Source organism: Trachurus japonicus, chromosome 5 (assembly GCF_045865225.1).
Source record: "Trachurus japonicus isolate A0001 chromosome 5, Traja_1.0".
In the NCBI taxonomy this organism is placed as follows: domain Eukaryota; kingdom Metazoa; phylum Chordata; class Actinopteri; order Carangiformes; family Carangidae; genus Trachurus; species Trachurus japonicus.
Window position 1 is genome coordinate 14,756,013 of NC_140911.1, and position 24,096 is coordinate 14,780,108.

The following is a 24,096-nucleotide window of genomic DNA, read 5'->3' on the forward strand; positions in this document are numbered from 1 at the left end:
AAACATCTGCCACTACAAACACATCTGAATATCAGACGGTTATAAATTCACTTCCTGCTATGACTTCTCATACACAGTGGAAATCCTGTTAAAGCCAGGCTTCATGTGTTTATGATTGTAATGATGAGTTTGTCTGGAGCACCCCCCAATCTGCTGTCTCCTTCTTGGACTATTTATTATTATTAATAATATTAAACAGTCTATGATTTAAACATTTGAGAACCGATTGGAGGTTTTGCTGAGATATTCATTACTCTGTGTCTTGTGTTTTACAGCATCAGATTGTCTGGTAATATTTAAAGCTCCACCCCAAAACGAGGTTGCAACGATCCCCCTTCTCCTCCTCCTCCCCTCCCTCCCTCCCTCCCTCCCTTGCAAACTCTGTCTGACTCTGACTCACTCCTGCTTTTCTTCACACTTCACCACTCACTCTGGATCGGTACACTGGACCTGTTGGAGCTAAAGGGATTATCCAGGACAACACTTATATGATTCCGACCCCAAAGTGTCCCACGTAAGGAACAAGCACGGATGATGTGTTTTGCGCTGCGGCTATTCAATGCAAGAAAAGACGCGCAAAAGCAGAGATGGGCACCGTTCCTGGACCTTCACCTTCCCGGTCAGGGGGAAAATGTTGTCACCGTGTCGCCGTGCTGGTTGTACCTGTAGTGGTGGTCTTGGTGCAGTTTTGCGCTGCTTTTAACCTGGACACTGACACACGCGTCGTTTTCTCCGGACGACGGGGAAGTTATTTCGGCTATTCTGTGGAGTTCTTCACCGACTCATCCAGGTAGAGTCTCCAACATCATCACGCAGCTTGATGTTCTCCACAGGTCGATGTTGGAAAGTTTACAGCACTTCTGCACTTTTCTTTCTTTCTTTTTTTTTTGTAGAATCTGAATATTTTATATTGTTGGAGGTGTTTGAAATCCATGGTCAAAATAGCATATTCTCTTACCCATTTATTCTGTTATTGTGGTATTCATGGATGGAATCATAGTGAAAGCAATTTATTCATGGGGACCCTTCAAGGACCCCTGTACCAGAACCCCACTTTGAGAACCACTGGTTCCACTGGATTCACCATATTTAAAGGGCTTTATAGAATCTGCATGACTGTCTATACCTTGGCTACTGCAATGTCTGCATGCTCTATAAAGTTGTGTCTCTGCTATAGGCCTATCAGTAAATTTATAGACCACTACTTTTATAATCACACTACACATAACATGAAGTCAGTTCAGTTGACAGTGGACTTATATGTAGACTGAAAGTAGAGCTTTTTGTGTGTTTTTACTGCAACGTAGAATCATTTATAAGTTAACACACACACACACACACACACACACACACACACACACACACACACACACACACACACACACACACACTGGATTCCAGCCCGACTATGATTGGAAACAGACATACAAATCTGTGTGTGTGTGTGTGTGTGTGTGTGTGTGTGTGTGTGTTTGAAGGAGGTGGGGGTTAACCTACAGCAAAGTAAGAAATACTCTAATCTTCTTGTGAGTGTATACCGAAGGGACGGTTGGAGTTTCCTGCTGGTTTTTGTTGACAGATGAAGAGCTGCTGAGTGAGATAAAGTCAAAGATCAAACATGCCCGTTTTGCTACACAGACACAGGATGTACACTAGTGCCATCACCTGTTTTTACTCACTGGGAAAATGCTCCTCTGGGTACTAGTCAGGAACACAGACACACACACAGTCATCATTCAACCTGTCCAGGTTATGAATGAGGTGTGAAGTGTATCAGTTAGGCTGATGGCTTCATGGAGCTCCATTTATTAGCTGCACAGAGACAAGTCCCACTTGTGCCTCATCTCATAGGCTATATTAGCACTACATTGAGGCACACAGAGGGTTAATCACCAAGACTATCAGGTGCCATTGTTTGACAACATAACATCAATATTTACTTGTCTATTCAAAAAAGAGCTGAATGTTGGACCTCACTGTACATGTCAGTATTTTGCAACCTCTGTCAGACCAAGGATCATTTAACCATTAAAATAAGACTAAACTTGCAGACCATCTGACTCCCCAGGACAAGTAGGGCCTCTTCATTACCTCAGTGGCAATGAGATGATCTGGCATAAAAGTATATCACTATGGACAGAGTTTTAATTATTTACAACCCCTGAACCTCACACACTGCAGCAACAAGTGGTGCTGGTTTTGTAGCATTAGCGTTACATTATCACACACATACTGGCCAGATGTCATTTAATGCACCACATGTTTCAAGCCACTGGTCCATGAGCTCGACCTTATAGCCAGTATAGGTGATTGATAGCAGGCAGGCAGGCAGTTAGCATCATCCACATTTAACTTTCAGATTTCTCAATGATCATTTTAGTACCCAGCTATATTGTAAAACATGACCTGTAGACTGGTGCAGCTGCATGAGTAAGCATCTCCATAAATAAATCAACATCACTGCAAAACATTGTTTGAATTTACACAGGATTTATTACAATGTTGAAAACAACTTACTGTACACACAATAGGTTAGGCTTGGTTACTTGGCAGTTTGAGAAAAAAAAAACTTTAAAATATGACATGCGAATTTACATCATGGCTGATCAGATCGACAGTAGGCGGACAGTGAACTGGCTGACAATCTAACTGGAACGTTCAACATTCAGTCGAACACATTTTGGCTTGTCCTTGCAGACAGCTGTTCACAGCTGTGGTCCTTGAGAGCTGAGAATCTCTGGTGGATGTTTTATATCACCATAGAGCTCTGGAAAGATGATGACAGGAATGTCAAGCATATCAACAGTTTCTTATCTGTTCTATGATAACCTGGCTGTAGCAGACATTTTTTTAAAAGGTATGTGCACTGCAGTGCCTGTAAAAGGTTAAACCTCTGAGATCTTTGCCTTATAAATCCCACTTACACCTCCCTGTGTGCCGCAGTTTTTTCCGTCACTAACATCCTCGAGGGCTCAAGGAGTGAAAGCAATGTTGGTTTAATGAATGAGGATATTTTCCTTTGAGGAAATTGGTTAAGATTCTCTCAGTTTGCTTAACTAAGCCTGTGGCAGTAAGAGGACGTGTTGTCAAGTAATTACTGACATGTTGATTTAGACCAGGTTGCAGAGCCCCGCCATTTAAAAAAAATTTTTTTTTGGCTTACAATGAACAATACCGCACTGTGTTTTGACTGAATACAAATGTGTTGACAGCTGACAATTATTGCTGAACATCTCCATGTGAATCTAAAGGTTCTTGTTTTGCGGTGGGAAAACAAGGCAGCAAGAAAATGATGCTTCACTATACAAGGAAGATGTTTTCTCTCTGCTGATGGGATTGTTTTTCCTGGTTGTCATGCCTGACAATTAGTGGACTGCATGGCTGTTCAGAGTTTGCTCCTGTTGCTCACCATTCACTGTCTCAGCACACACGTCCCAGTTTAAGTTTATAGTGCAGTTGAAATTTAGAGCTGGTGCCTCCATCATATCAGGTGTATCAGGCTGTTGTTAATAAATATACAGCAACACATGGACATGTTTTCTGTTAGTACAGTGCAAGTATTCCGACAGTAATGAGAAACTTTTCAGACTGGGCAACTTGAGCATTATCACTGATGAGGGGTTTTCCTATAGACTCATTCATTTCACTTTGACCAATTGAGATAATCACAACTGAGCAAAAAAGCAAGTGAGGTTTGGAACGTTTCAGCACATTAACTTGGCTGGAAATAATTGGCTGAGTGATTTTTTTTGATGGGGGGAAAAAAGACAACATTTAAAGTTTATTTTTGCTGTAATCATCAGTGCTATGTGCTTTCCTTGACATTCATTTGAAAACCTTAAATAATGAGCTGTGTCCCAGTTCCATGCGCCACACTAATTGTACGTATCATATTTTATATACTAATTACCATACCGCTGTTTTTGCAGTTAGGATACAGAGGATTAGCATGGAATTACACATGTGCTAATATCAACTCGCAGCTTTGGTTCGGTTCTGCCAATGAAACTTCAAAAGATGAAAGACAAAGATTTATTACATATCTCTCTGTTCAGAGATCTTCATTTGGCTGGTTTGCTACTAAACACACTTGATTAACAACAGTTCATTTCAGTTCAGTACAATTCAGCAGTTGTGCATTGCATTGTGGGATGACATACAGTCCTGACTAAAATGTTCAACAGATGTTCATAATTTCCAGAAGATGAATCTACTGATGTTTGTGATCTTCTAGCTTTTTCTTCAGCAACATGAAAAGCTTGATATTTTTACTTTCAGTGATATATCTCCACAGTAATTGGCTGGATTGATGTTACATTTGGTTCAGATATTCATTGTCTCCAGAAACTGAAAGTAAAAACTTTTGTTCCCTGATCTTCAATAGTGCGTAAATTCTGTCGACGCGTAAAGGAAATCTGCGTAAATACAAGAACCCCACCGGTGCGTCCAGTCGTGTTCGGCAGTGCTTTGGTAAATGACTTAGACAACTGCCATCTGCCTTAGCTGTTCTTGTTTTAGTGCTAATTGCTGTCATACTATCATGCTAAACAAAATAGTCTAAAACATTGTACCTATATTTAGTTGTATGTCTCTTACCTATGGTGAACAGATACATACTTGCTCTCATTTACACATAGAAATTCACTCATGATCTCACGGTGAATGACAGGAAAGTTAAGGACGCACACTCACTCAGTATTTTGTCAGATAATTCTAGGCCACCCACATATGTATGAGTTTAATGAGTGTATATTTACATGTTAACCAAATAAAGCAGATATTTGAGAGGTCTGGCTGTTTATTGTAATAAGTCAGATAAAATCTTGAGAACCCTGAATGGGGTTAACTGGGATACGGAGGCTCTGCTGGCTTCTGTGGACATATATTGTGTTCCTCAGTATAATGGTAGATCATATCACTACACATCAGTGGTTCCCAACCTTTGGCTTGTACTCTTTAAAATGAAGCGTTATCTCTGTGTGACCCCTCACATATTATGACTATACATGGCCAGCAGTTTCTCCCTGTCCATTTAAAGGACCATTGTCAAGAATGTAGTGGTATCTAGCAATCATATATAACATATATGCATTACACACATCACATCAAATCATAAATGAAGCATTGGTGCTCGTATTTTCCAGATGTAAGGGAACATGCTTGTCGTTTATACTTTTTCCCCAGTGGAAGTGAGTTGTAAAAATTGCCATTGACATCATATTACAATCGTAATTTCAGTCAAATAATCAAACATATACGTTTCTGAAACATGGCAGCACAACATGTCAGGGTCTGTTGGAAGACGACTTGCCCCCCATGTAGATATGACAGGTATATTCTAAGCTTATACATCAAATTTAGAAACTACTCAGTATTTGGGAGAACATGAGTTATTAGTGAAATTGCTTTCAGTAGGCAATGACGCATACGAACAGTTGAACAAAGACCTACCATTAGCAATAAATAATGTGGCCATGTAAATGCGTTTCAAGTGAAGCTCATAAATCCTGCAGTAAAAATTACAGGTTGCATCTTTGACCTATAGCTGTGCCTACAAGCCATTCTTCTGTTTGCAGATGTTCTCGGTGAACGTGAGTTAAAGGAAAGGAATCCTTGTTTCAGGTCTCCACAGAAGCATCCATCATCTCAGTGATACAATGGTCTTGTTAACGAGGCCATTGTTGGAAGTTAAGCTTTCATTACAAGTGCCTTTAATTGACTCGAGGTATACATTACAACTCCACATGTGGAGAGATCACAGGGGGGTGGCGTGCGCTTAAAAGTCTTGTACCTTTGAAAGAGAGAGCCACTGAAAGCCTGCACTGTGTCGGCCGAGGGGACTGTGGAGTGAGTGGTTTATAAGGAAAGCTTATCCAGCCATGTAAATATTCCTCTTCTGCTCTCCAGACATTTTGGGGGTGGGGGGAGTGCAGAGTCTGTGTCTGATCTCTGCTAATGTCATCAGTCACCAATGTCTTAAGTTGTGCCATTCTTTGTGGGCCAGACCTTTTTAGCAGGACTGTCTCAAACCCTTGAAAGTAGCTGGTTTTTAATATACACTCATATGTACACACACACTTTGACATGAATACATTTGCATCACATTCACACTGACATGCAAACAAATGCTGCAAAACTGTTTAGCTGCAGCATGTGTTTTGCTTTATCTCCCTGGTGCACTCTAACCATTCATTCGTTTCCAGACTGTCATTTAGTGAAAATATGCAGAAGTATCTCCAGATAGTTCTTGTTTAGTCTCTTGCCTACTCATTTTCTTTTGAAACCATGTGTGGAAATACTTCAACCCACCTTCCTAGCTAACAAGCAGAAGTAACTATCTTGGCAAAGCTGTTGATAGGCACATTATTAAAGGCCCCATATTTTACACTCTGACCATGTTTTCGTTGTAATTTCACATGTCCTCTCTCAGGCTTCTCTCTATAGCTCAAGCAGCAACAAGTCTGGGAGCCAGAAAGCCGATCAAATGAGAGTCTCAGAATCTCTAGTTTGATTGGTTGGCTGTTTTCCGATGAAATATACTGTAGGTCTGACAGGTAAACAGAGAAACGCAGTCCTGCAAGGCTGGGCTGGATGTTGGGTCAAGGTGGGCAGGGCTTGGGGCGTGATTGACAGTGATGACATCACAAAACTACAGAAATACCTGACGACTTGTTTGAAGGCTCAGTGTGCAATTATCTGTCACTTTAATACTTTCACAGTATTGTGATAGAACTGAGACCTGCTGTCTAATCAAAACATACATTGAGAAAGGCGACTACATATGGCTTTGATAGTGAAGAATAGTTCTTAATTTTGCAGTTCATAGAAACGATAAGTGTTTTTGGCTTTTATGAAAGGCTCCTATGGTTAGACTGACTATCAAATTCAGTCATTAGCAGGGAGGGATGAGGGTTTTCAACTGAATGTAGACTTCATGCTGGGCGTATGCTTAATTTGATGTGACATTCACAATTTTTTACCTTTGGAACAGCAATCATATTTACTTCTTGAACTTCTCTTGCACTCAGTTCTTCACCACAATATGTAACATTTCTTTGTCTTTTCTCCTGTATAGTATCAACGTTTTGATCGGTGCTCCAAAAGCCAACACCAGCCAACCCGACATCACTGAAGGAGGCGCTGTGTACTTGTGCCCCTGGAGCCAAACTAACTGCACCATTATCAACTTTGACAAGCAAGGTAGGGTGTCTTATTAAATCTGAATTGATGGTCGGCCTCTTTATAACCACAAGGATAAAAATGTGATCTGCGAAAAGTCAAACTCTATATTTAAAACCCTGGGGAGACAATTTTCCCTACATCATAATCACAGCGGCAGTTGGTAACTCACATTGTTCCAGGATATAAAAATGTCCCTTTCCCTAATGCGACTGTTAAACAGTTGAGACAAGACTGTGCAGTAAACTCTCAGCTGTCTCTAACCAGCCGTAAAAGTGGCTGAGTGAAGCCATAGGTAGCATCCCAACTTAAGCGCTGCTGAGGTTGACCTTGAGGTCAGAAGTGCAGCTCCCAGCCATCTCACAGCTCCTTATCCAACACTTCTTTATGCTGATTGAACCCAGCCTTTGAAGTCTCTCCTGTGTTTTAATGGTGGCTGTGGCTTTTCTCCACTCCGCCCCTCTGTGAGGTTTCATTTTGGGCCATAAGTTGTGTTTGCACTGTTTTCACAGTGCTTTGATTCCCTGCTGGACTTGTGCCCGATGTTGTGAGCGCCCTTTAATTAGGGCAGAGTCATTACGTGGACAAGGACCCTAGAGGGCTGGGGCTGCCCCTGGCAATGATAGGAAAATAATCACTTACATCGCAAATGCAGGAAACGATAAGGACGGCTGTTTGAGGATCACAGCCAGGGTCGAACTTATCGTACGTAGTTGCACGCTGATATCGAACGGTGGTTTACCCAGCCTGTGCAAAAACTCTCCCTATATAAATACAGCCCTAAAAATATTTACAAACACAAACTGTGTCTGAAAATGCAAGAAGCAGAGAAGATGCAGAGCCACACTTTCAGTATGTTCACATGCTCAAATATGTCTTCTCACACATGCTTTTATATTCAGTAGCCTTGCATTTCCCATTACAGGCCTCAGGAATCACGGTGTGTTTGAGGACATAGGCCAGACTCCATTAACCAAATAGGGCACTGAGCTGCAGCCAGGACAGTTTAATGTCACCACTCTGCTACACACAGCAGCCACATATATCAGAAAGTATATACCACAGTTACAGGCACATTTTAGTGTGATTTAGATGTTTTGTAGTGCCCAAAGAAGGACTTAGCTTGGCTTTCTCTTTCAGACACACTGAGGCCTCGGGTTTTTGTTAAATTACTTTTCAATGATGCTGAATGGCAAAAATGTTTGACAATTACTTTTCGTCGCTGCAGGTGTGATTCCACATGTAGGAAAAATTAGGCCTGACTGCATATTCCAGCACCACTAACTATTATTTAGGACTTGAATGAGGATGTGAACTGTTTTTCCAAGTTAGAAACTTGTTTTTGCACTGCTCCATTAAAGCAGCCTGGCTGACTTACCCGGCTCCAAAGAAGCAGTAATCAGAGTTGAAATATTACTGCCTTATTTTTCCAAATTAATTATTAACACCATGTGATTGAAAGTAAAAATATTGGAGGTGTAATGTTACAGAAGTTGCAAAAGTAAAGCGTTTTGGTAGGCAACCACACACACACACAGAGTCTCTCTCTCTCTCTTCCACCCCCTTTCCTCATTGTTGCTTCTTGCCTTCGTTCGTACTGCCAGGGCCTCTTCTTAAAACAGATCCTGACAATGAAGTACAGCCGTTTGGGTTACAGTAACAACAAGTTCCAAGTCCCTTTGAGCTGTTTGATGTCTGCCATAGCATGGAGGATGGATTAAGACTGCAGACCCCGGGAACAAGGCCATAAAATATCCATGTAAAAAGCCAAGAACATGTGGGGAACGCTCTCAAATGAAGCCCTGACAGTGCAAAAATCAAACACTGATGACAGGGGGATCTTTGACTTAGTTAAAATAGCAACTTCTGACATCATTGAAGTTTCTCCAGGGGTTCAGCAGAAGTCAAAACACGTAGCATCTGTCAGTGCTCCAGTTGTTGAAGTGCTGCTTACACAGGTGGGTAAACACGTCTTTTACTTTTTCTTCTGTTTCTTCTTACAGGTGATCGGTATTTTTATGTTAATGGTGTGAACACTCAGGTTGAGTTCAAGTCCCACCAGTGGTTTGGAGCAATTGTGCGTTCCCATGGCAACAGCATCCTGGTAAGAATTCATTTCATGGTTGATATTTTGGATAATTTCTTGTTTTTTTTGTTTTTTTCTGATACTTGCTATTTGAACAGTTTCTTAAAACATATTTGCAGTTAATTGATTGTAGACCTTGTTCATTCCCATCACATCAGCGGGGTTGTGATGGTCCTGAGAGCTCAGTGCACTGCGATTTAGGAAAAAAAAAAACATGCAAAGACTCAAATGAGCTACAAATTCAGAAAACACCTTCACCAATTTTACAATGGAGTTCAGCTTTCAACTGAATTTTACAATGCACGCACTGCAAAAACTCACAATACCTACAATGGCACAAACTGTCTTAAAAAAGACTCATAACAGAAGTTTTCTGGGACCCAGGCAAACTGACAGACCATGGCTTAAGACTAGGCTAAGCTAACAACAACAACAACAACAACTGATCTTATCCTCAAAACCATTAACAGGAAGCCATATTCATAAATGTTGAAATGTTGAAGAAGTATTGAACAAAAGTGTGCCTCACAATCACTTTTTTGTGTCCACAAACACTTCTGTCTTCTGACAACTGTTGTGAGTTTTTGCAGCTGGATGCATAGATTTCCAATAGACCACTTTAAGCATAAAAATCTTGACAGATCTTGTCAAGTCACACTCACAAAGCTATGACTTCACCATTGATTCTGAAGGAAGAGTTAGGGTTAGTCTGAGGTCAGTTCAACAGCTTGATAACACGGTTTCTGTCCTCACTGAGCTGTCTCTGTGATCTCGCTAGGCTTGTGCTCCCAGGTATTACTGGAGGACTGAACACGACGTTCCTTTTGCCGATGTTACAGGAACCTGCTACCTCTCTGTAGACGGCCTAAAAACCTTTGTTGAATACGCCCCCTGTCGAACAGGTGAGTTTTCTTACATGTAGCTGATCTCCATGGGACTTTAAGCAGCATCCATGACATCCACAAAAAACAAGTTGATGAGGCCAAAGTGTTATGAGCAGTGCTTCAGGAGCTCAATGAGGCAAATAATGAACTTTTAAATAAGGAAAGTAATTTCCCAATTAGAGGCATAACTGACAGAGACATGATTCAGACATTTTTTAGGTTCAGTGTATCTTGAACTTCATGAACATATTGTTGACACCCATCAAAAATCCATTGCTGAAAAAGCATTGAAAAAAGACACTTTACTACTCAAAATCATCTTGGCAGCTGTTTGCTCATCAGCATATCAGCATAGCTTCTGTTAGTAATTTAGATCAGGAGAGCCCGATAGTCAAAATTGTGAGGTAAAATTAAAGCCATAAGAAGAGATGCTTCAAAAAGCAGATCATACAAATAGTTGGTGCAGCTGATGGTCTGTTTAATTCTGTGTGTTTCCTCTGTTGCTGTGTTGCATATGGAGTTCAGCTTTGGGACAATGTGCAACTGAATTCTCCCTTCAAAAGCACACACTGTTTTGTCTTTTGGTTCTTGTGAAATAGAGAATTTATTAGTTTGCCATGTTTTGGTGCTGTTCCTTGCAGAAAGACATGGACCTGCAGGACAGGGCTATTGTCAGGGGGGATTTAGTGCTGATTTCACCAAGGTAAGAGAAATATTTGTCAGTGTTTCTGCTGGTTTCTACATAATCACACAGTCACAGCTTCTCTGTTTCGGCTGATGTAAGCACTGGAGATTACACTGTGTAGATCAGACTTGAAGAGTTTGTTTGAAGTTTGTGATCAAACTGGTGACACATAGATTCCTCCACTCTGGCTACTGTTGTGTGTGTGTTACAGGATGGGAGGGTTGTGCTTGGAGGACCCGGCAGCTTTTACTGGCAAGGTGAGCTCACAGGAATGTGGAGCAGTGTGGCTGTCCAGCAGATATCGCTCAATGGATTTCTTTCCTTTGAAGGATCCAGAAAATCAATCAGTCATCTTTGTCAGTCAATGAACTACAGTTGAACGGCTGCAGCTCGAGTTCAAAAGTCAGAAGTCTTATTTTAACCCCTGACCTTTTCACCCCTGTATCCCTCAGGTCAGCTGATCTCAGCCACCACAGAGGAGATTGTTAAGGCCTACTACCCCTCTTATTTTCTGCTGTCAGTTGCCGGGCAGGTTCAGACCCAACAGGTGCAGGGGAGCTATGATGACAGTTACCTGGGTGAGAATGTACTGTTGATGTTGTGCTGCAACAACTACATTTACTGCTGCTTTATGTTTACGTTGATTTGTCTGTCAAACAATTTGGGCCAAGCAACATCTCTTGATAAAAAAAAAACATTAAATGTAACATAGTTAGTCAGGGTTTGCAGAGGATAAAGTCTTTTAACCAACCACCAACAATACTAGAGAATATTGCACTAGTGTGCCCTGTTTTCATGCTTATAATGAATATTTTAATATTACTAAGTTCAAGCTTTAACAGACTGTCAGTAAAGTTTTATTCACCATTTCTCAACTCAACTGTTTTCCACTATTCCTGCTCTGTCTTTACCCTCCATCTCTCCTGCAGGCTACTCTGTGGCTGGTGGCGAGTTCAGTGGGGATGGGGAGGAAGGTGAGGGTCATATTTACAGTACTAAGAGCCAAAATGCATGGCTGACTACAGAGTTTGTTGACTGCTCCCTCAAGTGTAATAGTTAACCGCTCAGTCTTGGCACATGTGACTGTGTTGTAACGGAAAGGGATTATTAAGTCTTACAGGAAGCGAGGACGTTTTGAAATCCCCAAAAACATTTTTTTTAAATAAAAAATCTGATAACTGTGGTTTTGCCATGGGTCACAAACTTTATCCAGCATTGTATTGCAGTCATAGTTGTCAGTCTTGAAATAACTTCTCTCAACATTTTTGCCTCTTTCAGATTTCATCACAGGAGTTCCCAAAGGACTCATGCTGTATGGTTTAGTAAGGAGTCCCCACATTTTCATTTTTCAGTGCAAATAGTCTGTAAAATTTAAAAGTTAAATGACAGTCCCATAAACATACATGAGATCAAAGCATTTTGTCATGATGAACCACAATTTGTAATCAATAACGACTTCTGTCTGTCTCAAAATAGGTGTCCATATTAAACGGAAGAGATCTGAAGTCTCTGCTCAACCTGACAGGGGAGCAGGTATGTGCACATCTGGCTGGAGATTTTCTGTACTTTAGCCTGGCCCCTATTTTCATATGTGGGTACACATCCAAAGTGGCATGTGTTGAAGATGAAGGAATTTGCCCTGTGGAGAGGAGGCCTATACCAGGGTCAGAGGTCTAGCTTACTGTATGCACAGCTCATGGCTTCTGAAAGCTGTAAATCAAACCCAGAAACAGCAGACACCAGGATACTGTTCATGTTGTCACTGTATTGATTCAGCATGTGCTTTTTAAATGGAAGTACCAGAGAGAGAGGGCATTGCTCTGTCACACACTGGATTTTAGTCATGTTGCTTAAAATATAACCCACAGATTATTTTTTAAACCAAATGTCGCTTACTCAGCAGCAAGGTTCATTTTGGATGAACAAAAAACATTATGTCATCTATTGTGCGTTTTTCCCCACTGATGACCTCCTAAACTTATTTGAAAGCAAAATTGCAACAGCTCTTAAAGACACTTTCCTGGTATTTGTGATGTTGATCCCTAAAACAACAACAGACAATCCCCATTTCATTGAAAATCAGACTGAAACTAACTGATTAAGTCAGATGAAGTGGATATCTTCCAACATTACAATTTTTGATATAAAATTCGCTTTTCGTTCTTTCACAGTTAGCTTTCCATTGCAAGATTGCACAAATTTTAACCCAAATGTTAAAGCACAAGTTGGAAAGGGAACTGGTTAGGGAGGATACACATTTTCTATCCCAGAGTTTGGAAACATCACATTAACTTCATATCAGTTTCTGGATCTATCATACTTCTGATTATTTTAGGCTTGTTGCTTAAAGACAAACTTGAAAAAATGTACGCTCTTCCTTTGTGTCTGTCTGTCTTGTCTGTTGTTTTCTCATGTAATTCAACTAGACTTCATATCGCAACAAGTAAGAGCATGTGACCATCCACACAAGGGAAATCATGTGTCTTGAGTGTGTGTGTGGTATTGTGTATTCGGTGTGGGAGGTCATCGGTGACTGTTCAGAAGTGTCAGTCTCAGGCTGGAGGGCGCTGAGTAAACTGTTAGGTCGCAGTGAGAGTGATCTGAGGTAAACTCTCTGTGCTCTGTGGGTGCTTGAACTGCTCTGTCAAAGTCAGCTGCAAAAACACACCAGAGCGTCTTTGTACAGGAGGGCCCTTTTGATTGGGTGAATGCAACTTCAGTTTTTGTCATTTGTTGTTCTAATAAGCGTCTTCAAGCTATATGTTATTGTCTAAAGAATCCTTGTTGTGTCCAGATACTTTAGACACCAAATAAAAATGCATGTAGCCTATAGGATGTAACCCGTATGTGTCTAAAAAATGGTTTTGAAGCTCTTAGAGTGGGCTGCTCCACCATCGCTATCTGGGCAATGACTGACCTAACTCCTGGCTAATTAAAAATGGACACGTGTGAGCAGAGACTTTGGTGTATGTATGCTGTCTTTTGGCAACCGTAACTGTCACTCAAAGTGGAACACCCTATATTATATATTATATGTACTGTACTGTATGTAGGGGGTACAGTGTGATCCCATTGGACCATTGGATACCGTGATGGATCTGAACTTTGTCCTTCGCCTCAGTTTGATTTATGTTAATATGTGCTGTGTTGCATGTGTGGTACAGAAAGACAATGGCAGTATTCAGTTTTGTTTTGCACAAGGGTCTCCAAACTCACCTCAGTGTAGCTGCTCTGCAAATCACTTTGAAAAGTGAGAGTCACCCTAGGATGTAACATGACCCTAATTTATCATACATATGAAATTAAACCGGAAAAACCTAAACCCCATGAGCATTTTCTCCAAGTGAGTTTTAAAGACGTTTGAGTCCCCGATCCTCAGACCCCCTACCTCTCCTGGAGCTTACGGAAGCTCTGACACTGAGCTGCATGAAAAGGGAGTAGAGGAGACCCCGGGGGATTGTGGGATTGAGAGATTGAAGACGAAAGCTTGTGGGGGCGTTGGTGGAAGGTACAAAAAGGAAAAAAGGACATGGGGAAAAAAAATGAAAGAAAAAAAGGGATCTCTACACCATGGTGTGATTACAGGCTAACTGGGTCTTGTTTGTAATGCTTTCCAGATGGGGTCTTACTTTGGCTATGCAGTGGCAGCCACGGACATCAACAACGACGGGTGAGTGAGCTGAGCGACGGTGACACAGACAAAAAATAAAATAAAGGGAGGGAGCTGAAGTGGGTAAAGATATGGAAAGACTGAAAGTGAAGTGTAAGGTCATTGAGTCAGAGGTCAACAGCATGACTGTCCGCAACTTTCCCACACACTTGTTACAGTAGCTCTTAATGTCATTCTGTAATGTGTCATAAGAATTTCCCCTTCTGTTTTGTACTCTGAATCTGTATGCACCCTTATCGGTGGTTTCACTTCTCTTGACCCACTAGAAACACACCGTGAGAACTATTTTTTGGTTTCCTTTTTCTTTAGCCCTTCATATGACTATGTGTCATCATCTTGAAGTGATTTCTAGAGAAAAGGCCCTGCAGACTTAGACTACATTGGATTTCAAAATCCCTAACAGTGTTATACCTTATGTAGTCATTTTATACTGCTATTTATTTAGTATCAGTGAGTCATAGGGACAGACATGATTATTAGTCACTCTCTACATTTTGTCTGAGTTCATGTTGAGCAATCCAAAATACTGTTTCTAAGGAGGAGAGAGGATATAGAAATACTCAAATTAACTCATAACCTGCTCAAATAAACCAGAGCTGACGCATTTTCTGTTAAGTGAACAATTGCAAACGCTAATGTCAACAATAGCGAAATTTACAAAGACGGGAAAAGTGAGACTGTCTCCAGAAGTGGAGAGCAACAGCAATGTTAGCTCTTGTTTTGATACCTCCCTATCACATACTGTAGCAACTAAGATTATATTTGGGTCCTGAAAATCAGCTGTTGTCTTGTCTTTGTTTGCCTCCCCAGTCTGGATGATCTGGTGGTGGGAGCTCCAATGTTCATGCGTCGGGGGCCTAATGGGCGTCTGGAGGAGCTGGGAAAGGTGTATGTGTACCTCCAAAGGGGCCCCTTGCAGTTGGAGGCAAGCCAGTCACACCTCCTTGGTCAGCAGGCCTTCAGTCGGTTTGGGACATCACTGGCTCCTCTGGGTGATCTCAACCAAGATGGATTTAATGGTAGGCCTACTTACTTAAAAGTGTTCAGAAATGGCTGTTTGTCCTGTTTGTCGCGCCTCCTTCTACGAGTTTCCATGAGTTGCTGCACGAGTTTACCGGAGTAAGGAAAACAAATTTGATTTTCTGAATACCTTTAACTAGTATAGTAAAGCCTTATGTGAAGGTGTATGGGATAAATTATTCGCCAGTATGTCCTAAAGATTCTTACAGTACTGACTATAGTATGTGAGCCTATTTCAGTTTCATCAATTTGAGCTCAGTGCGGTGTCATCAGTCAACCATGATGTTTTTAATGGGTCTTTAACATCAACATTTACTGGTTTCACCCTCTTATTTAAGATGTGTTGCTTTCAAACATCAAAGTTATGTTTGGGCTTTGTACTTTTGAATGCACAGGCTGCAGGACTTTCATGTAAATAACATTTGCAGTCCAAAGTTAAAGTTCATTCTACAAACATAATATTATTTTTTGTGAAATAATGGTTGGAAAACGGCAGTTTCTCAGAATCCACACGGACATCTTCAGATCGTTTGTTGACATTTAGTGTAAAACTGAGAAATGTTCAGTTCAGACCGATATGAATCAGACTCAAATTTGAGAAGCTGAAGGGTTTTGCGAATCATAATGCTCAAGTAAAATATTAAATGCTTCAACACTCACACTCAAAACCTGCTATAATGCTATTTCAAATTTGGCAGCAACTGACGAGTTACTGGAAGAGTCACCATTTCATTCACTCAAGCCAAGCCAAGTCTAACGAAGTAAATCACCATGGAAAGAAGCAAATTACCTGAGGATAACAATCAGGACTGAACTTGCACATGAAAAAAAACTGGACTCCTATCCCAGTCGATCACAGTAATTGTTTATAGTTTTGCTGATTTAAGTGTACCAAAGTGTGAGCTTCTCTGAATGCAAAATATTATACAGTTTGTATACAGATCTTGAGAAAAGAGTGTAATATTATGTTGCTGCTGTTTACAATCAGACATGGCCATTGGCTGTCCCTATGGAGGAGAAGACCAGCAGGGATTGGTTCTCATTTATAATGGTCATGCTGGAGGACTGATGGACATTCCCACTCAGACTCTATCTGGCCAATGGGCTTCCAGCTCCTTCCCAGCCAGTTTTGGCTTTGCTCTGCGAGGCAACAGAGATCTGGATCAAAATGGCTACCCAGGTACTGCAGAGAACAGTCCACCACCACCACCAGACCTCTATCAGCACTTATCTTCATGTATGATGTCTTCACTGAACTTTTCTCTCTCGCAGATCTGGTTGTCGGTGCGTTTGGGGTCGATAAAGCCGTGCTGTACAGGTACGTTAGCACCCTAAGCTATGTAATGACACATGAAAAGTAAGTTCTGTTTGTTCTTATTCTTCAATGGTATGTTTGTGTTCAATCAGGGCTCGACCAATAGTGAGTGCCAGTGCATCTCTCACAGTGCAGCCGACCATGTTCAACCAGGAGGAGAAGACCTGTCAGCTGACCACTAGAAATGAAACCATTGATGTGTCTTGGTAAAGTTCGTCTTCCCTTTGTGTATTAATAGGAAGATAATACACAGTTTTGTCCAACATGCAGCATTTGTCAGTGTAGTGGGAGCAGTTAATGAGCTCCCTGACAGAGTAACAGAACATGGAAAAGTCTCGCAAATGTTATGTAACACACATCTTAGTTCAATTGCAGCTTTCCAAACTTCTCCTCACGAGAATGTCAAATGACTTCATGTTCCTACCAGTTTCCTGTCCAGGCTGCTCTGAACTACACACTCAGTATTCTTAGATCCAGTGAATAAAAGGGAAAATACACCACACTTTCAATCTCAGTCAAGCTCTTTCCACAAGCTCAGTTTAACCATTACATTAAATGTGGAACATTTTTAGACTTCTGTGGCAAGCATTTGCCAAACTGGCTGGTGTTTCAGTATCTGCCCGGTGGGTTGATACAAGTGAGTCTTGTTTTTGTGTTTATTGGTGTTTTTGGCTGCCTTGGAGACAAAAACGAGAAGGAGGGAGCGGAAAAGAGGAAGTGGTAGAAAGGTGGAGTAGTTTTATGGAAATATGAAAAAGGTGGAGAGAATAGAGGGAAGTATTGAGCTCTGAAAAGGTTGGAAAAAGGGTTGTAACTTTCTTGAAATGAATCAGATATGGTTTGGCATCAGTGCAAAATGTGCCGTCAGTTCATTTGGGCATTTGTACAACCCTTATGTGTATCTGCTGATTGTCTGAAGGTTTTTGTCCATAGTTACCATGGTAGTAGCAAGTGTAATTTAATAGAAAACACAAAATCATGTGGTTTTTTCTGTGTTTTGTCATCTGAGAGTTTTTAAACAGCAGCAGTAGGTTGTCCCATTAGGATGAGCAGTAACTCATTGACATAATGTAGAGACAGTGAACAGTCAACAGTGAAGCACGTGTGCATTGCTTCCCTGCAGGTCCCTCATGCTTGGAGAGAAGACCTGGCAGACTTTGCCACTACCAATAAAAAGTACAGTAAGATCAGTGTAAATACAATGAATGGACATTGCAGACATAAACAGTATCAAAATAATTTATTTTTTCTGGAAAAATATACCACCAGCATCTCAGACCATTATGCTTTACAAGTCCATTTTCAGTTGTTCAGTGTTGGGAAGCCCAGTGAATGTTCCCACTAAACACACAACAAGTAATTAAAGTTATCCTGTGTTCAACACAAAAACAAATCAGCCACAGCTATAATAGCTGTGTAGCCTGTATTTTTCAGGCTAATAATTAGCCTGAGCTTGCTGTGATGTGCTCCACAGCAGTGCTGGCAGTTAGCCAACAAGTGATAGCAGCAACAGTCAATAATGAAAACAGGCATTTAACATCATCATCATGTGCCCATCAAGTTGATTAAGCATCGTGGACTAGTCAGTTAGCAGCTTGTGGGTTTCCCCTCTCATCAAAGTTGGAATGGTATTGACTCCATGGTCACACTGGGTTAAGCCTTGGACTTATCTCCAGGGACTAACCACAGTAAAGACTTAGATAACTGAACATTCAGGATGCCGATGCCCCAATTAATTATCCACCGATTATTAGTTTATGATTTATTCTCATGAAGAATATGGGAATGGGAGATTGTTATTAATGTTTCCACTGATCACCATAAAACTGATAATCCGTTGTCACTACTTCAGTTGTTTGCTGCTACAGTATATTGCTGTGTAATGTAAAATCTTTTAAAATCTGTTTTGCTAACTTTGAACACAAAAGTGAAGTACTCCACATCAGAGTAAACACAACCGCGTAAGCTCAGCGTGTGTATACTGTATGTTAAGTGTATTTTTTCTTTCTTTTTTCTGTGTGCTTTGTGTCCGACCTCCAGTGTCAGCATCACTTTCTGCCTGCTGGCTAGTGGGAAGCACCTCCCCTCTCATCTAGGTGAGACACACACACACACACACACACATGATCACTCGCACGTACAGATGGTCCCTATTACCGTGCTTTCTTTGTGTAGCCACAAGTATGCTGGACCTCACTGTGGTCAATTTGGCAGTTAAGATCAAGATAAAAGAACAATCATGTAAATACAGGGGTAACTTGGTGGGCTCTGGTAGTTTAGACGAGTGTGTGTGTGTGTGTGTGTGTGTGTGTGTTTGTGTGTGTTTGTTTATTTCAAATGCATGGTGTGTAGTCTATGTTGTCTGCATAGCAATACCCTCTGTGTTTCTGTATGTAGAACAAAATAACACGTAAAGGCGCTATACCATAATAATGTTTACCACTGCATGTGTGTGTATGTATGTGGTGATGCATAAATATGGTATGTCCAAATGTGTTTGTGTGCCTGTGCATACATGTACATGCATTTTGTTTGTATCATGACCTATATATGCACGCATATACAGCATATTCACTTTTTTCATACCTTGAGTGTGCGTCTTTTTGTGTGTATTTTAAAGCTTTTGTAGTTGAGGTTCAGCTGGACAGTATGAAGCAAAACCAAAAGGAGTCCACAAGGAGGACCCTGTTCCGGGACAGCCAGCAGCCCAGTTTGGTGAAGACCCTCAGCCTTGCCAATGGAGAGCGCTCCTGCCATGACACCACAATCTACCTACGGGTCAGTCACACTGTGTTCATAGCTCAGTGCTAGCAGTCTGGATATACATTTGGAATGGTTTTATAGTCACAAAAACAGTTTTAAAAAGGTTTTAAAAGGAAGTAAATGCTCCTGACATGCTTGTAATGGGTCATGGATAACAAATCATCTATTTTGGTGAGAAACTGGATCCAAACAGTAACAAGAAAACTCACATGAGCTCCTTTAAGTTTGGATTTGTTACAAGGCTACAGTCCAGGATGCACATTATAATGTTCATTGGCCAAAACTATGATAATAAGCCCCATATTGTACATAAACTGTTTTAGTCTCTTTAATTTCAGTCATATTGCATGCTGTCATCTGATGATGAAAATAAAAACAGATCATTTACAAACATGAAAGTAATGTGCATTTACTATTTCCCAGGCGACACTCAAGCCTATGCCTTTTAACATCCCTCACAAATGTTCTTAATCCTGTGCCAGAGCGCGGCTGCTTTTCATTGCAGTCTTCTAATCAGAGACTGTTTTGCACCTGCAGCACCAGGTGAATGCAATTAACTCATTGCCAGGACAGAGGTTAAAGTCATTTCCTAATACGCAGAGTTTGAAGTTTTCCATTTGAAGTGCTATTTGTGCCGAGGCTTGTATAGTACCAATTTTCCCGTCACTCAGTTGGTGACATGATCAAAGTGAATTGTCTGACAAAAACACTTAGGTCATGTGTAGATGTTCACTGTAAGGCCATAATGATCAGAGCACTTTGACAGGACAACAGAGGGTTCGAGCAGAGACCGCCAACCATTCGCTCACCTGTTTGTCCACACTTACCTGCCCTGCCTTGTTCTCCTGTCTTTAAAGGGGACACATAAAACCTCCTTTTAAGCCAGCAGTTCCTGTTACATCAGTTTTATTTCATATAGTGTGACATTGTTACCCTATCTCAGTAATTTCACTAAAACACTGGCTATAATATCCACACTGATTTTAATTTAACTGTCTTTAGATAGTTTTCACCTCTGCTTGTTTTGGAAAACTGAAGCTGTGCACCAGCTGGAGGTTGATCCATCCTCAATAGACAATATATGAATTTGACACAGTCATCAAACACCAGTTACTTAGACATGTGCATCTTTGTTGCAGGGTGAAGAGGAGTTTCGGGATAAACTCTCTCCCATTTACATCAGTCTCAACTTCAGTCTGGACCCTCATGCCACAGTGGCCCAGCATGGACTCAGACCAATCCTGAATTATCAGACAGAGCAGCTCATAGAGCAGAAGGTAAGTGTTACCTAATGATAAACGCTTGAAAACATAGCTACATGAAGGCCTTAAAGCTACATCATCAATCACATTTTTTAAGTAGCTTCTGTGTAGCCTGCGAGGCAAAACGTGGGGCGAAAACTCACATGATCACCCACTGTGTCATTTGTTGAGCTCACAGTAATATGATCTATATGAAAATATCAACATTTGTATCAACCCTGCTTTCTCATCCTCTGGAAACACACAGTACAAATATTCTGTTTAGAGAGAGTTTAGTGAGTAAATTAAACTGAGGTATTGAAAGTCAAGAGGGAAAAAGGGATTTTGGAAAGTGAGCGTGATCCCCCTCCCTCTCCCCAGTGGAAATTATGCTCTTGATTCAATATTGGATCAAAACCAAATTCTGCAATGACAAAAATTTCCATTGCTCCAACAGGCACTATTATTGAATCAATCATTTTAGTCATTTCAAAGCAAAATGGTGAAGTGAAAAATATCTGCAAAGATTTTGCTGTTTGACTTTGTCAATTGAAAGTAGACTGTATTAATCTGTGTATGTTTGGTTTGGGTTTTTAACTTTTAAATTGACATAACAATAGGCTAAGGATAATATTGGTAAATATGTATATAAAGACTTGAAACTTAATAGATTTTTGTATTTGAAACATTTAACAGTGATACTGATTAGCTTTTATGGTGTGCGCTGCTTCAACATGCTTCTCATTGGAAGCGCCGGGGATATGACGTGTATATGACATTACCACACTAAACATGGATACCGCACCACTTATACGGCCACACGCCTTGTATTTTATGAACTAAACAGATGGTCACCATAACGATTATGAGTGGGGAGAGAGGATAACAGATGGCATGATGAATATTTTTACAAAACTTTACCAAACAATCCGAAACCATGTACAAGTGGTTCTTATATACACAATGGTTCTCAGAACTATATGTGTTTAGCCTTACTCTTTCTACCACAGCACACATCCCACTGTTTATAGTCTGCATGGAGGAAATTTATTTGAAAGGCAAAGAGGTTACAGGCCGCCATTTTAAAAATTGACATCAAATGTAAGGGCCCGTTCTAACTCTAAACCACATATGGTTAGAGGTTGAGGGTCAGGCCTGACAGAGCAGGAGCTGATTACAGCACTCTCTGGTCTTCGTTGGTGTTTTTTTTTTGTTTCCTATATGAAGAGTTGGAAGGTTTATGGAGGACTGGCGAGTCATGGCTCTGCAAAAACACAGAGGGAGGACTGACAGCTCCGTTTGGGTGGGGCGGCGCTCAGCTCCCAGACATCTGGTTGTGGTTTGTTTATGTATGTTGTCAGTGGTCTCCTGCACCAAAGCAAGAGCCAGAGCCTGAAAACGTGCACATGTTTATGTGAGTGATATAAGGTGAAGTTAGTATGTGATGTGGGTGTGTGGGTGTGTGAGTGTCGTGTGTGTCTAAGTGGCTGTTTTATTTAACAGAAAACACCGATTTTTTTTCTCTTCTCCTGGTGAGGGAGGATTTTCACTGATCACCTTCCCCTCACAACATCCCAAATCTGTCCCTGCCCGCTAGCACAATTTGAAATTGTTGATTTTTTTTTTTTTTTTTTGATGTTGCACGGTGCACACACTGTAAATATGAATAGAGTGAGTAAGTACAATTGTGATTGGACATTATGTTTTTTTTAAATGTCAGATAATTTGCCATTATTATTCCTCTTTCTCTTATTTGGGGAATCTTTGAATCAATCTTTGAAACGACATTCCCCATGATGACTTGGGGATGTAAACAGGAAGTATTATATTGTCATTTAATGTTCCCTATATAACAGACACCAATTGCTTCACTGCAGCATGTAAATTGAGAATTTGGACACAAACTAAACATCTGCACTGTGCATCATTGCACACTGAGAATACAGACGCACATGATATAGATTTACAGACATGTATTCACAGTCGACATGTGAGAACGGTCACAATGAATCTAAAACATGTGTATCATGCCAGTGTTAGGATCAGACTGAGTTATGACTCTGAGAAGAAGAATGGCTTTTTATTTTTTTACTGACTTTTTTATGACTTGTGTGGTATTGTTGCCTCGGGCATAGATTACATATTGATTTATTTGATACAGTATACGGCCTATGTATTTATATACAGGCCTCTGTCCCACGTGTATTGCTCTCCTGGGTCATTGGCCTCACAGTGTGAAAACCTCTTGTTCGTGCAAACATTTTGAATTGAATTGAATCTAAAGCCAACTGTGATGCAAGCAATAAATATGATAAATATGACATGAAATACAACAATGACATAAAATACAACAGAGAACAATAAAAGGACCGTGTAAAATAAAGTGCAGGTGCTGGTGTGCAAAAGGCAGCGAGTGGACGGAGTTTATTTACAACTGTGACCTGGATGTGTGTTCCTTAAATGATGTTATTGGCTCTTGAGAGAATTGGACTGTTTGTGATGTCTGACAGATAAGGGAGGGGGCAGCCGATTACTTTCTCTCCTTTTTTGATGTCTCTTTGTACAGCAAACCATACATACAGTACGACAGGATGCTCCCAATTGTCGACACCAGCAGCTTCTCGCTCAAGTTGTTTATCCTCAGAAAGTGGAGGCGCTGCTGGGCCTTTTCGACAACTGTGGTGGTGTTATATGTCTATTAGAGACAGCCTGGGATGTGGATGTCGAGACATTTGAATGAGATAACTCTCTACGCATTATCCTTTAATGAAGAGAGGCTGATGATTTGTGTTGTGTTGTCTGAAGTCTATAATGAGTTATTTTGTTTTAGTGGTGTTAAGGATTTTAGTGCACATGCTGACAATTTAGCACAGACTATACCTGGATGCAGCTCTCAGCCTCATCGCTCTGTCTCTTCTGAATGCATGAATTTAAATGGAGTGGATTCGACTGCTTTCAAATGAGCAGGACTGGATGCAAAATCGTTTTATTTAAAGCAGTTAAAAATTCTTACTGGTGCAGTGACATAATAATTCACAATAGTCATGTTAGATCATTGCTGGGTGTGGTTACAGTGCTACAGGCCACAACTGTGACCACACCAACACTTAAAACTACATTAGTTAAATTCCTTATGATGTTACACCCATTATTCACACTATTAATGGTTTTTCACTAATAGTCATTTCATGCATCTGTGTTCTCACTGTTCCGTGAATGTTTCAGTCAGTCTTTATTGTTAATGGTGGTTTTT

General features: G+C 40.7%; 1 protein-coding gene across 1 annotated transcript in view; it reads left to right on the forward strand.

Annotated features, from left to right (window-relative positions):
* The first annotated feature begins 388 nt into the window (after positions 1-388).
* Positions 389-24,096, forward strand: part of LOC146987272 (integrin alpha-5-like) — a 36,948-nt gene continuing 13,240 nt past the window's right edge. The window contains exons 1-18 of the mRNA XM_085776493.1: positions 389-790; positions 7,076-7,200; positions 9,183-9,283; positions 10,044-10,167; positions 10,791-10,852; positions 11,046-11,091; positions 11,287-11,412; positions 11,764-11,808; positions 12,113-12,156; positions 12,311-12,367; positions 14,452-14,504; positions 15,315-15,523; positions 16,513-16,704; positions 16,797-16,842; positions 16,932-17,045; positions 18,880-18,935; positions 19,460-19,617; positions 20,742-20,879. Coding sequence (XP_085632619.1) covers positions 588-790; positions 7,076-7,200; positions 9,183-9,283; positions 10,044-10,167; positions 10,791-10,852; positions 11,046-11,091; positions 11,287-11,412; positions 11,764-11,808; positions 12,113-12,156; positions 12,311-12,367; positions 14,452-14,504; positions 15,315-15,523; positions 16,513-16,704; positions 16,797-16,842; positions 16,932-17,045; positions 18,880-18,935; positions 19,460-19,617; positions 20,742-20,879 — 1,899 coding nt within the window. The 5' untranslated portion in view covers positions 389-587. The remainder of the gene's footprint in view (positions 791-7,075; positions 7,201-9,182; positions 9,284-10,043; positions 10,168-10,790; positions 10,853-11,045; positions 11,092-11,286; positions 11,413-11,763; positions 11,809-12,112; positions 12,157-12,310; positions 12,368-14,451; positions 14,505-15,314; positions 15,524-16,512; positions 16,705-16,796; positions 16,843-16,931; positions 17,046-18,879; positions 18,936-19,459; positions 19,618-20,741; positions 20,880-24,096) is intronic.